Raw genomic sequence first — 14,250 nt, 5'->3', positions numbered from 1 at the left:
AGATAGATAGAACACTGTGGAAATTTTTTTCCAGAGAGTATCATATTTTCATCCCTTAATTTGCAAAACAGACCAAATGTTGCCTCAGTTCAAACTGTAATGCATGGTACAAGTCAACGTGATCAGGCTCTTGTGTTTGGATAAATTTCTTCCTATTGTTTCTAGACTCAGCTGTTTACCTCTCCCTTGAAACTAATTTTAGCTCATCTGAAACATGCAAATTTTTTATTTTTGTTTGTTTGCTGTTTTTAAGGGAAGGTGGGAATGGGAGGTGGTTGTGATATTGGCATAGATTTAGCATTTACGGCAGAGGTAGTTTTCATCAATTTCTGACAAGGGAATCAAAGTGTTCTTTTTGGAAGGAGAGATATTGCTTTTCCTTATAAATGATTGACTATTTTGTGGTAGTAGTCTTTATTTATTTGGCTCTCATCATGAAGAATAGCAAACTTATTCAGAATCTCAGTACATCAAAAATATGTCAATACATAAAACATAAGTACTATTCCATACTACAGTCTATGCAAAAAACTATGTTAATAAGATGTGAAGGTTGCACAGCTAAGAAGTCAGAAAACATAAATGATAAGATTCTAGCAGCCACATTAACTGAGCCACATTTCACATTCTCTATATTTTATGAAATGCCTTTGACAACATAAATCAGAAAGAGAAGGTGCTTTATATGTGCAACATGGCTCAGTTAATGTTGCTTTTGGAACCTTAACATCTACATTTTCTGACTGGAGAATTTTTTTAATCATGTAATCTTAGTAGGGTTTTTTTACATTCTATTTTTTATAGTTTCTCCTCTTTAAAAGAGAGGAAAATTGCCTGTACTAATAATGGGTTGGCTCACGTTGCTTTGATTTAAGCTACAGTAAAAGGCAGAACACCTCATGACAGGTACACGTTTGATGCCATGTACGTTGTGCTGACAACTGGTGTAATCGTGCTGCTGTGCGCTTTTTGAGGAGAAGGGGGCTACAGGCATGTGTCTGAAGTCCCGTCCTCTCTGCCCTGCACGTTAGCAGTAGTGCAGGGTATGACTGCATTGCAGACTGCAGTGTACTGTAAAGGTACTTGAGCTACCTTTTTAACTGAACTGGCTGGCGTACAAGCAGCAGCCTGTCTCCAAGAGCCTGGATCTCTTTCTGACCTATTTCATCCTTGCATAGAGCACAGCAGATAAGCATAGAATGGCTTCTGGTGTAGCCTTCTTCCAGTATCTAAGCTAGTTTGCAGATCTGCGTACTGCACTGCAGTCTTCAACATAGACGTTTCATGACTCTGCAAAATCTGCTACCTCGCAAGCTCTGGAAGGGGGATTATTGTGCTGTGACACAGAAACATGCTTTTTATTCCATCGCCTCCTTGCTCTGGGTCACAGGGTGGACCAGTATCAGGCCCAGTGTTAATATTTTAAAGGCTCCTAATAAGATTTTAAAGTTCACACTTCAGCGTAAAGGCAAGCAGTCGAGGAAAGACAGTAACACAGCTGAACGTTGTGACCAATGTATTGTCAAAAGGTCAAAGCTAAGTGATAAGAAGTAATAGAATTTATGGAATGTATGAATAAAATGCCTTAGCATCAGGATTTCTGATTTACCTGTGATTAATAGCCTTGACATTAGCCATTAACACCTAGCTTTTTACTTGGTTTCCTTTTCGAATGGTTTTTTATCCTCAGTGAGAAGGACTTGTAGCCTTCGTTAAGACACTGTGCACAAGCGTGCTGGGGTTGGACATGGTCATTTCAGACAGGAGACCATGCTGCGCTCACTAACTATGATGGAATCTTTACTGCCACTGAATGTGTGCCAAAGGATTTCCCTGTGCTGTATGAGCATGTTGTGTCTTTCTCCTTTCTGTAATCTAGCTAAATGTACAGATGAAGACCTGGGTTTATGAGAACTCAAAAGTTCTAGATAGTAAATTTCTTACGTACATCAAAGTCAGAGGGTTAGTTTTCCCATATAACTTGCTGCCCAAAGTATGGAGAAATGCATGAGTGGAAATACTTAGGTTTTTGCAGAGGGCTGACTAGTTTTGGAAATCTAAGAATGGAGGAGTAGGTGTTTCAGAAAATGGCAAGAATTTTACTTGAAGGTTTGATGGAAGCTGTGTGGTAACTTTACAATTATTACAGAAGTGACCACTGTAAAATTAAAAGCATTAGAATTAAATTTGGATATAATGTAGTCTTGTCTGTAAGAATGTCCTATTTTACTCCTGGTGTGAAGTACCGGGGGGGGGTGTTTTTTCCTGGAAATCCCACTCACTATACATTTTGAATTCTAATTTCTATGTAATTAGTGTTATAGTTGCTAGGAAAGTGGGATGCTACCCATGATTACATTTCTGAAGAGGGTACTTGCTTCACAGCGCTCCAGTGTGTTTCACTGCCTCTCGGTGAAGTAGACCGTGGCATCGGGTAGTCACCCTTGCTCTGACTGCCACCCCTGCCTCTGGAGTTCAGCTTTTATTCTCTCTAAATGGGATTTAATGTGAATTAGGCGGAAACTGTTGAGTCTGGCCCATATTTTTGCATCATGACACTCTGGTCCAGGGCTTCTGAGCTATGCTGTGCCTGCTACTGGCATTACCCAGGATCTGCCCTATTTTGGGGGCCAAACAGAAGCAGTAACCAGTGTTGTCAGTACTCTTTCCATGTTGTGAGCATGTCATGGTGACTGGCGTGTTCAGGTTGGTCCCAAAGTGGCTTGGCAGAGCTTTTTGTGGTAAGGGGACGTAAGAAGCTTCTGCCATTATTGACCGGATCTAGCCATTTGGATGGTTTAGAAGTGCAGTGGCTGCACACTGCTGGTTTCATTAGTGCACCTATGCTCACACACTAACTCTGTTACATTTTCATTTAAAAAATAATTATAATGACTGTAATGCTGTCTAATGATCCTTCTCCTTTGACATCAGTTATGGATTACGCATGCAAAAATTGCTTAGAACTTCCATTACAATCAAGGTATTACCTGGACAAAGAATGTCTGCCACAAGACCCCTTGTTCAAGCAAGAATTAAAGATAATGGGCTAAGTTATAGGTTTAATTGGATTTCTCCCACCCCTTCATGCTGGCTGCCAATTTCGTTCCTGTTTTATTCTCATCCTTTCCTTCTTTGTGTTCAAAGTAGTTTAATCACTGATGGTCAGTCATACTTGTCCCAAAATAATGCTATTTCTAATGTGCAAGTCCGATAGGGAGCAAAGTAGTTATTACAGTTTATGTGCTTGCCTAGAAATACTCAAACTCAGGTCTTTTCTCTCTTGAACCATCCCAACAATGTGTGTGTTACCACAGGCATGCCGAACTTTCCCAAATTCTCATCTCCTGCCTTGTGTGGTCACTAAGAATGTGGGTGTAAAGGAGTAAGGGAGTGAGGATATACCTTACATAGAAAGAGGATGCTTGGGTCATTCACTCAGTGTTTTAAGTAATTGGCTTCAGATTTGTTTTGTTCTGGGGAGATTTTAATTAAGCTTTTTTTATATGCTGTTTAATAAACATTTGTCCATAAGTAGTATCTTGTGTTCCCCATCAGTAAAGCAGGAGGATTAATTTGCATGTTGTTGTTGTTTGTTATTTATTTAAATAGCCACAGAAATTACACGGAGCCTTCTGCCGAGGCAGTGGTGATGGGTCTCTGCACTGAAGAGTATAGCATCAGAGTGTACATGTAGCGTTGGGATTGTTGTTGTGGGGTTTTTGTTTGTTTTATCAGCTTGGACTGGGAGAATATGGAGGAAAATTCCAAGATGAGTAACTGATACATGAGGTCAGAAGAAGAGCCTGTATTTTTTTTTACACCAGTGTCTGAAAGCAGATTGCTAGGGGAAGATATTTAAGAAATTGGAGCAGTCTCCCAGCTTCTGGCAGTCAAGGTGTTATCGCCTCGTCAGGTTGCTTACATCTGCTACTTGGTACCTCACACACCAAATCTGTGTGGCTTTCTCACAGGACATGAATATGTGTTGCGAAGAGGTGGTTGGAATGTGGGCATGGCTACACCGGGTCAGATGGAGGGGTTCCTGCAGCCCTGTGCTCTGCCTCCAGTGGAGGCTTTAATTGGACGCCCAGAGAAGAGTCAGAGCAAAGCAAGCATGTGATACTTCCCCCAATACTCTCCCAGCCTCCGGCTATTTTCAGTCCAGGGACTTCCTGAGCCAGATGTGGCTCTGTATATTTGGTAACCCTCAGAGGATGTATCTTTTGTGAACTTGGCCAGTCTTTGCTTGAGCCCACATAAACTTTCAGCTTTCAAAACATCGTTTGGCAAGGAGTTTCAAACATCTGCTACCTCTGAGTAGAGAACTTATCTCTCTTTTGTTTTAAAGTTGGATTCTACCATTTAATGCCTAAGTGTTGTGTTGGATAAGATGGTTTTGTAGTTTTTTATCATATTTCTTACTTCTAGGTGCCTTTTCCATATTTGAAGGGTTATAGCTCCTTTGTATGGGAACTGTTCTGTACCTTTATTCTTGTTGTGTTTCTCTCAGCCTTTGTGTTTAAGTCTGAGAAATTTGTAGAGAGAAATTTTTCCCTCTACAAAAGTTGTGTTGATGTATCTTCATTCTTGTCTGTCCTGATGTGTCCAGAACAGTCATCAGTCCTTTATATTTTCAAATTTTGCAAATCTCTGGGGCTCTTTAAGCTGCTGCTTTTTTTTTTTTTTAATATAGTTAGAGGCTTTGTACTGTCATTCAGCTGTTTCATTCTTGCATTAGTTTAGACTTCAGGGGTGATACTGTATGATCTTGAGTGTTTCTTACTGTTCATTTGCCAGTTTGTTCCATGAATAGTCCCATCAGACCTAGGCGCGTTCAAGTCCCTCACAAAGGAAGACTCCAACATGGGAACCTCCCAGGATTTTTCCAGAGTGCACACTAGTGTGGAAAATCTGTTAAGCTTCTCTGTGATGGCCCTCAGATTTTCTCTGAATTTCCTTTTATACCTTGATCATCGCTTGGCACTTCAGACTCTCTGGCAGACGACCTGCTCCTGATGTGTTTGAAGAAATGATTCATTACTCATTTGATTCCTTTTCCTAGCTGTTCCTCCACTTCTTTCTGGCCTGCCTTGTTACACTTTGAGTGCCAGTTTACAGTCTTTTCTGTTTTCCTCATTCAGACTTGGTGTCGTCTTACTGAATGATGCCTTTTTGCTTCTAGAAAGCTACGATGAGCTACGCTGGTGTCCCTTTACTCTTCTCAGGTCTTTCTGAATAGGTGGTCAATATTGGTTCTCTGCTTTCTGTGTGGTTGTTGTTAAGCAGCTTTGATGCTGCTAGTCAGGTTTTGGTTTGGTTTTTTTTGTTCGGTTTTTTTTTGGTAGCTGTTTTAGCTTCCTTTTAACAAGCTTTCCCTTTTTTACGTAGTTACACTTTTTGAACTTAAGCACAACAGTAGCAGATTCCTTGGTTTTCATTGTTCCTGTAGGGATGCTCAATTTAACTGTGCTATAGTCACTGATGCATAGTGGTTCTGCAGCTGTAGGATATAGAAGTAGATGGGTCCTGCTGCTCAGGACTGAGCTAAAGGCAATGGATCTTCATGCAGGGTCCCTAACCAGCAGCTCCGTGGAACAACCTTTGGCAGTTACCTGATACTTCAGTCTCTACTTTGTAGTCTGCTTGCTCAGCCTACGTGGGAGGGGATTACATCTCCTTTTATACAACTTTGGACCATGTCTTTGATTTTGCTCAGTGTGCTGCTCTCCAGCAATGCCTGGTGGCCCCACTGTTCCCTCTCCTGATCCAGCCAAGCTCCAAGGCCCTGCTGCTTGGTGAGGTGGAGTTCTGTTTTGATTTGTTTCTGAACGTTATGCAGCATATAATGTTACTTTATTAACAGCTGTCTTTCCTATATATTTATATCCTAAAATGATGCAAAGTAGCAACCTACTAATTGTCTCCCACCAGATTTCTGACCTCGGATTAGTGCTTTTATGTAGAGACTTGATTTCTAGTGATCTGGTTTTTCTTCTACTTGCCCCTCTGTGTAGAAGGCAACATAATGCATTGCTGGATTTTCTTCTTACCACCATATTCGTTCTGCAGGCGTCTGTGTGCCTGTTTGTACTCTTTGATTCTTCTCTGCACCTTCATCTGATGACCCAGAACCTCCATGTCTTCATTTGTCATAGCAATGCTGTGCTTTTCAACCATATGTTCTTCTAATTCTCTCTTTTTGGTTTAAAATTTCACTCTCTTGGTCCTTAGGTAGCAGTGGCCAGGCTTGTGTGTTGAGGTGAGCTCCAGCCCACCTGCACAAGTATCTTTATTCTAGAAGTGCTCTCACCATTCAAGTTCCCCTTTTCTTCTTTCCAGAAGCCCTTATTTTGCTCTCAGGATACCTTTACTTCTCTTCCTAGTGTTACTGGGACCCAGATGGGCCACAACATAGGTTTCTCCTCAGCATTTCCTAGGAACCAGTGCAGGGTCTGTGACCTTTGCAGCTGATGGGCAACTTACCGTGTGGTCTTGTCAGATCCTGGACTCCAGCTGTCTGTTTGCCTGATAATATTCCAACACACCCTTCTTTATTTTGCAGTATAATAACCTTATTTATGCATCAGCAGGGAAAGGGTGTGTTTGTCAGAAAGGGTTCCTTTGGTCACAGAAACATCGAACTGCCTGTGAAAAGGTGGTGAAGAAAATGGAAGTGCAAGCGAACAAGTGCAGAAGCAGGATTCCAGTGCTGACCTTAGGAGGTGGCAAGAAGTAAGACTACCAACTTCTGGTAGAACTAATAGGAGCAGATGAAGTTGTGATAGTAAAAACATCTTGAAACAGGTGTTTAAGTATGACTTTGTATTATTATTATCATCATCGCCTAGCAAATATTACTGTATTGTTGAATGCATGTAGTAGATTAACTGTAGGTAGAACAGGTATGTGTTTACATGTTGAGTAAATAGATTTATCAGTTTATCAGAAACTCAGTTCAGAGATCAAAGCATTTCAGATGTGCTCAGGTTGCTAAGGGCGGGGACATGCAGGACCAACAGGAAACCCATTCTAGAAGGGAGAAGTCCTGTGTTGCACCTGTCATTCATCTGAAATGGTACTAAATACCAGTGTTTGGGGAAAAGCACGGTTACCTAAAATCAGGGCAATATGGACACAATACCAGGAGTTTGTCAGAAGTGTGCCCTTTGAAACATCTCAAGGAAATGTCAGTGTCTATTGATACAAGGCTTTGGTGTGGAAAATCACTCTGATACTGTAATTGACATGCTTTTGCTTATAACTTAATTTTTTTTTTGCGGGGGGGTTCTCGGTGCATGATACTTGTGCCAATTTGTCTGTTAATAGAACCCATAGCACATGGTTGCACTGGTGTTTTGTTTTTCCCTTTTTTAAAAAAAGTTGTATCTTAGTAGTGGGAAGGAGACTGAGAGAGATTGAACTTGACAACCAAAAAATCTGCCGAACCCAAATGTCTATTTTAGAATTGTTTCTTTTTTCACAGTTCTACTTTTGGGTCAGGCATCAGAACGGTTCCTCTGATCCACCTCAGTAGTGTGCCAGTGGAGAGCAAACATTTAAAATAACTGCTGCTCTATTCTAAGGCTGGGTGTTATGGGATTGTGATGTTCAGAAGCATAGCGTTTTCCTTAGAAGCTCTTCCTGAAAAGAGTAACGATATAGAAGATTTGGGCTTACTCCTCCTGCTCAGGCAAGAGGATCTGAGGACTTGAATTAACTGCTGAGTAAAAGAGTAGGACTTGTTGAATCAGGTGTGTAGCTGAGGCTATCGCTTCTGAGCAGGTTGCCATAAAGATATGACATAGTTTGATCTCATGTCCTCCTGCCTCTACTCATGTATGTGCTTTGCTTGGCTCTTCCAACAGATACCGCCTCAGTATGGCCAGCAAGGTGTAAGTGGCTACTGCCAGCAGGGCCAACAGCCGTACTACAACCAGCAGCCGCAGCCTCAGCATTTGCCACCCCAGGCTCAGTATCTGTCGCAGGCCCAGCAGAGGTACCAGGCTCAGCAGGTAAGTGCCGTCCTCCGCTGCTGACAGTCACCCTGGAGCTGGAAGCGTAAAAATGGTCTGTGCAGAATGAACAAAACACCCCACCCGACCCCTGTTCGAGAGAACAGTGTTAAAATTAAACACAGAGTGAGACAGTGGCCTTCTGAAAAGCCTTAGGGGAGACACACAAAAACCTCTGCGTACTCTTTCAGGCTTTATTTTATATTGGCCTCTGAACAAAGACAGTGTGTGTACCCTGGTAACTAGTAATTCTGCTTTTAAAAAGAAGTCACAGTTTCTTGATCAGGTGTCAGTGGAAGCTGGAGTTTTTCCTTGCTTTTGTATTGTTTTCCCCTCACAAGACAGGTGTTGTTGAGAGCTCCTGCATCTAATGTGGTTGCTACTGGGTTTTTTTGTCCGTGTCATTTCATTTGAGAAGAGATGGGTTCAAGGCATTTTGGAGCTGCTTTGTCAAGGGACCTTCTTAGGAGGTATTTTTAATTGATGCTACAGCTATTAATTTGAATGCTGTCAGTTTGCACATCCAGTTAGTGAAGCTGCATAATTCAATATCCATTTCTGTTCTTGAATTGTGCTTTATATGCTGGCCATTAAAATTCGTTTAAAGTGATTCTGTTTTTTAACTGAGATGAGAAGTGATAGTGTGTTGGTCTGCTTCCCAGAGCTTGAGAAACAGCCGGATTTTAGGTACTGAACAAAATGGATGTCCATAGCTGATGCAGCTGAACGTGTAGGCTCAGCTCTATCTGCAGTCTCAGCTCTGTTAATCACAGAGAGGTGATCTGGAAATGGAAGGATGAAACTAAAGCATACTCACCATCCTGGGAAATCTAACAAAAGTGAGTTACTCGAGACTGGGTATTACTGGAAGCATCAGCACTTGCTGCAGATCACTGGGGAATTCTGTCAGGCATGGTTGATTAACATTTTGGGATAATGCTGGTAGAGTGTAGAAATCTTAGCTTGAAATAAAAATAGTATGTAAAATAAACTAACAAAAGATGCTGTAAGTATGGAATGATACAGGAGGCTCCCTCCTTTGATTTTAAAATAAAGCTATGATAATTTCACTGTGTAATTACATGTTAATTTTTCTTCATCTACATTTTAAAATTCCATTGAGAATTAACTTTTTTCATTAAAATGCTGGATGGTTTATGAAATAGAATTCTTAATTGTATCTATGATATTCTTGTAAATGTCATCCCTTTCCATCTTTTGGATTGTACGTAACTGTGACTTTAAAGACTGCAGTTGTGGCTTTAAATTTAATTTTCTCCCTTTTTATACTTTGGCATTAAATTCTTGATTTCTCTGACTTGAAAATACTGTTCATAAGTATCTTGGTAAAGTCGTAGCAGATAAAGTCCTAGCAATGCAGCCTAGGAGATAAAAGAAACACAGCTGCTCCAATGTCTGTGTATCAGAGTTTGTGAAATTGAAATGATGTTCTTCTTGCCTCAAACACCTCATTGTATTTTAAATACTGTCGGTTGAATGGACTGTGTATTTTATTTTAAAAATATACAAAATACACCCAGTATACAGAACTTAAGAAGGTTCTAATTTATCTGTTCGTGCATATTCCAGTTACATCATTTGCTATCATAACCAGAAAAGTGAAGATTTGTGCAGTGATCTGAGGGGCATCAGAGAAGAGGGTAGAGGCAAAATGAGAAGGAAGCCTTCTGTATGTATATTATGGACTTCAGGGCACTGAGATGAGGAGAAAGGCGGGGACAGATTTACAACTAGAAAATACCAGCCTTGATGTAGCCAGATTTCTTCTTTGGGGATTTGAGGGTACATTGAGGGAGTATCTAAACCCAGCCTCCAAGGGTGATAGAGACAGAGGAGAAAAATTCAACTAGATAAAGGCCCCCAAACAACCCTGTTCTTGCTAAACTTGTTTCTAACTGGAGGTTTGAGTGCATTATCTCTCTGCAAATCTCTCCGAACCTATGTGATTCTGTGATGCTGTGGTTTAATACTGGCTTTACATGTTATAAACCAAATTTTAAAGTAACCTGCAAAACCATGCAATACCTGTTGTACCAGGTGGTGTATCTTTCTTATTTCTACACTTAAGGTCAGTACTTCCTGTTTATGTGATCCTGACAATGAGCGAATGGAGGTACTGGCATACAGTCCGTCATCCTTTCTGTCATTCTTGGTTGTGTTCTCTTTCCAGCTTGCAAATGAATTCCTTCCACGTTTTCTGTATCCATTGACCATTTTCTTGTCTCTCTACGTAGACTTTAAGTTTTGCACTTAACATTGGTGCAAAGTCCTAGTTCTGCACTGTCACAGCTTTGAGGAATGTATAGAGTCAATTGTTTCAGGATGTCAGCCACAAGGAGAGAAGCTGGCCTCTGGAGATGTTTTTGCTTCATGCTAATGAGAAGGATGGGTAAAGCTTAAGACTATAAGCATGTTTCCTGGAGAGCGTGGCTGGATCATGAAGCGAGAGAAGATCATTCTAATAATATCTCAGTAGTTCATGGTAGCCCAGCTGTGGGTCAGGATGTTGTTATTCTGGTTCTCACAGGCTCTCCCATGCCTGTGATAATGGAAAGGTGGTCTTTGCCCCGAAAAGTTTGCAGGCTATTCTGTGCCTGGTGGACTGGAAGCTGAACTTGCTTGTAGCATGGGAGCAGCTGTGAGGGGAGGAAGCTTCATGTTCTGTTTTAGTGTAAATAAGGCATCATCCCTCACTGCTGCCTTTGTGATCTGAGCGTGACTGAACTGGTTTTAATTCAGGGTGGAGACAAGAGATGCCAGATTGGAGAAAGGGGGCTTCCCAGTATTTGCCTTCTTTTCCCTACTGTATTTTCTTTATTTCCCTTGTAGTTTTATGTCAGTTCATTTGTTTTGGAGATCATCAAGCTGAAAGTAGTGTTTATTCTGGAGGGATGATGGACTTTTTCTTGCTACCAGTTTCCTTTAATGTAAAACCCTGTAGTGTGATGTACCGGATATTTTCATTATGGGAAGAAAAATGATACAAAATTTCATAGGGGTAATGCTTTATTTTTGCTGTTTTATAGACATAATGGGAGTGAGCTTCTGCAGTCAGGTATCACCTGTAGTGCTGTGCCTTGGAATTGGTACTTGTCTCCATTTCTCACGTATTGTGGAAGCGTGAAGCCATTGCTCCTTTTCCTTGACTCTGAATTCAATAAGCAATCTTGTCAATAAAAGTAAACAGATAAAATAATTTCTGGGACTGTTCCAGTGACTTGTGACTTGCCATTCTTCTCATAAGCGGAGAGGGGAAGCAGAGTGGGATTTATTTGAATGTTGAAACTGTAAGCTGTTTAGATCTTTGTTAAATTGATTGCATGGTGGGCAGAAAGGGAGTTTCATAAGAGGTGATTTGATAGTAATACTGGCATAGTTTACTATAGGGCCATATTGTAAGCCAGCATCAGTCATCCCCTCTTCATATCAGGAGCCTGCTGTGTAAAAACCATTAAAGGAAGAGCTTTGTTTTAAGCAAATTTATTGCAGTAACAGATTCATTGATCATTAGATATTGCCAGTAGATGTAGGTACTGCCTTGTGCTTTGTGGTTTGTTTTGTTGGGGTTTTTTTAAACTACTTTTTACCTTTACTTCTCTTTAAAGGAAAAAAAGAGAAAGATGTGCTACACTACTTCAGTGTTGCCCTTGGCAGGGTTTTTCATCTTGAAATGGCATATAAATGAATAAATGCTTCAGTTGTTTTTGCAGTTTTAAATCTTTTGCCATAAGTAGAAGTGATATTTTGCTGAAGAATGCTATGTAATTGCAAACTTAAACTGTCATCATTAAACATTATTTTGTTAAGATAGTGTGATGTATATTTTGGGTTATTATGCTCTCCAACTGGCTTTTAAACAGCCATGTGTATATATTTTCTTGTTTTATGTAGCATGTGTTCATATGTATCAAGACAGGATCGCGCCTTTGAGGTTTATTGTGCTATTTTATGGTTAGGACCATAGCACTTTTTGACAGATGAAATGGATCCGCAAAATAATTACGGTCTCACTCTTAGTTAAACAAAAATAGTGATTTTATTCTACACCTGCTACTGTTACCCTGAAGTCATTCTTTGTTTTACATCTTTCCGGAAGCTTTCTGCTTGCAAGTTTCTGGACTAGAGCGAGATTATGCAGGCATGAGATGAAAAGGGGAAAACAGCATGGCAAGTCCTTGAGGTGAGGCACGTGTCTGCACTTCTCGGGGCACTGGTCCTTCTGGTTAACTGTGCAGAGAGGCTCTGTGTGTGTGCTTTTTATACCATTCCCTTGTGATTATTTTTTAAAATGCCTTAGAGGCGTAGACAGGTAGTTCAGGGTCGGTCTTTAGTCTGTTTTTATTTAAAAGGATAAAATACTTCATAAACAAGTAAACAAGCAAGACTACCTCACTGTTGGGTTTTCTTTAAATGTACTAAAAGCTGTCCAAAGCCTTGGTTTCTCCCCTAGTATAATACCTTGTAACATACTGATGAGACCTCTTGATACTTTGTGAGATACAGGGGAGGGGGTGGTGGTTTGAGATGCAGATTGTCATAGGGCAGACTTAACTAGCTGGCTTTTTTCCAAGGGTAGGCTGGGAGAAGAAAACAGTTCGAGACAGGAAGAATTTGTGAACCATTTCAGTCATCCCAGGTAGAAAGGCATCTGAAGCAGGAGAGCAGTGTGTGTGACGAGGTGGGGGGGCATCTCTGGTGATGCCTTAGTGAGTGTCTCAGGGTGGAGGGCTGGGGACCACTTACCCTCCTGCCAAGTGGCTGTGGCTCCTTCCTCTCCAGCTCCCTGAACGGGGATCAGTGGGCACCATAAATGTCAGGTTTGCTCCTGAACTGGTGACAATGGCTTGAACTAGGCTCAGTCGCCAGCCCTGAGAAGATGAGGATGAGAATGTTCTTGTGCGGACATCTGTTCCTAGCGTTGAGTCAGTGCAAGGTAGGACAGATAAAACATTACCCGATTTGAAACAGTCTTTGAAAATGTGAACAAAATGTGAAACTAATTAATCTGTTTTCATGTCCAAGCTGTATGACTGTCATGAAAACAGAACAAATTGTATTGTGGTGAAATGTATCAGATTAGTAAAGTGATTTGGTACAATGAAGATGAAGCCTTGTTTTTAAATTCTATCTGAGCTGCTAAAGTTCTTTTAACAGTGCAATAAGCAGCATGCTGATTAACATCGTCAAGCTGTTATGGGGTGTAAAACTGTGCAAAAATACTGTTGTTGTAACTTAGAAATAGTTGTGTTATGTGCAAATACAAAATTAATTAGTAATATAGACAGTCCTCAATGAGTCCAAATTTGTCTTACACCTCAATACAATTATTCTCTTTAATAAAATCTTGACTCAAGCTACTAGAAGCTGGCACAGAATTAGGAGTTGACTGTATTGTAGTTTAGTCTCCAATCCTGCAGAATTTAATTTAAACTTCTTTTAAGAATATGTGGGGCTTTGCAAGTAACAGAGCTGCCTGCATCTTAAAGTTGTAATAAAAGTTGTTTGTCCTTTCTATCCTTTTAACTCTTGTGTCTGTAATCACCTACCATTAGATGAGTGGTTGCACTTAATAACTTGTTGTGTTGTGAACCACAGGAAATCTGGGAAGGAACAAGCTTGTATGTTAATCTGACATTTGCTGCCAGGCATATAGGAAAGCATTCTTTGTGGAAGTTGGCTATTACAGTTCTAAGATAACTCATAATCCAATTTAATGTTCACAAGAGACTGTTGTCTGACATCATGAGCGGTGGCTGACACCACTACTTGTTGTGTACCATAAATCTGTCACGGCCTCCATCGTCTCAGCCGCAGAGGTGCTTAGTGCCCAGCGTACTGTCGCGCTGTCTTGAAATGCTGGGCTTGTTTTTAGCGTGGAAGCAATTTACGGAGTGAAGAGATACAGTGGAGAAGTGATTCCTTTAAACCATTCAACCCCAAATTCATGGCACTAAGAACTGTTGCTTCTGAGATGTGCTTGTTGGTTGACTTTTAGAAGTCAGGGCTGCTTGTACATAGTAGCCAGACAGACGCCTAACAAGAAAGCAGCAGGGAGAAAATTCTCATACAGATACACGTACTTCTGCCAGCTTTTCCAGCCTCCTTTCTGTGGGCCTGAAACTAGAGGCAGGGGAAAACAGCGGCATAACTTCTTATGAAGGCATCCGTTTTGGTACGCTGAACCTTTTGTTGCCAGCCTACTTCAGAGACATCA

The 14,250-nt window shown here is 40.8% G+C and overlaps 1 protein-coding gene across 8 annotated transcripts in view; it reads left to right on the top strand.

Annotated features, from left to right (window-relative positions):
• Window positions 1–14,250, top strand: part of ARID1B (AT-rich interaction domain 1B) — a 327,980-nt gene that overhangs the window by 72,595 nt on the left and 241,135 nt on the right. For all 8 annotated transcript variants that reach the window (XM_084262562.1, XM_084262563.1, XM_084262561.1 and 5 more), the window contains exon 3: window positions 7,869–8,015. In XM_084262562.1, the coding sequence (XP_084118688.1) occupies window positions 7,869–8,015 (147 nt within the window). The remainder of the gene's footprint in view (window positions 1–7,868; window positions 8,016–14,250) is intronic.

This window comes from Gallinula chloropus (assembly GCF_964237585.1).
Source record: "Gallinula chloropus genome assembly, chromosome: 3".
Taxonomy (NCBI): Eukaryota; Metazoa; Chordata; class Aves; order Gruiformes; family Rallidae; genus Gallinula; species Gallinula chloropus.
This window is presented reverse-complemented; position numbering and strand designations above follow the sequence as displayed.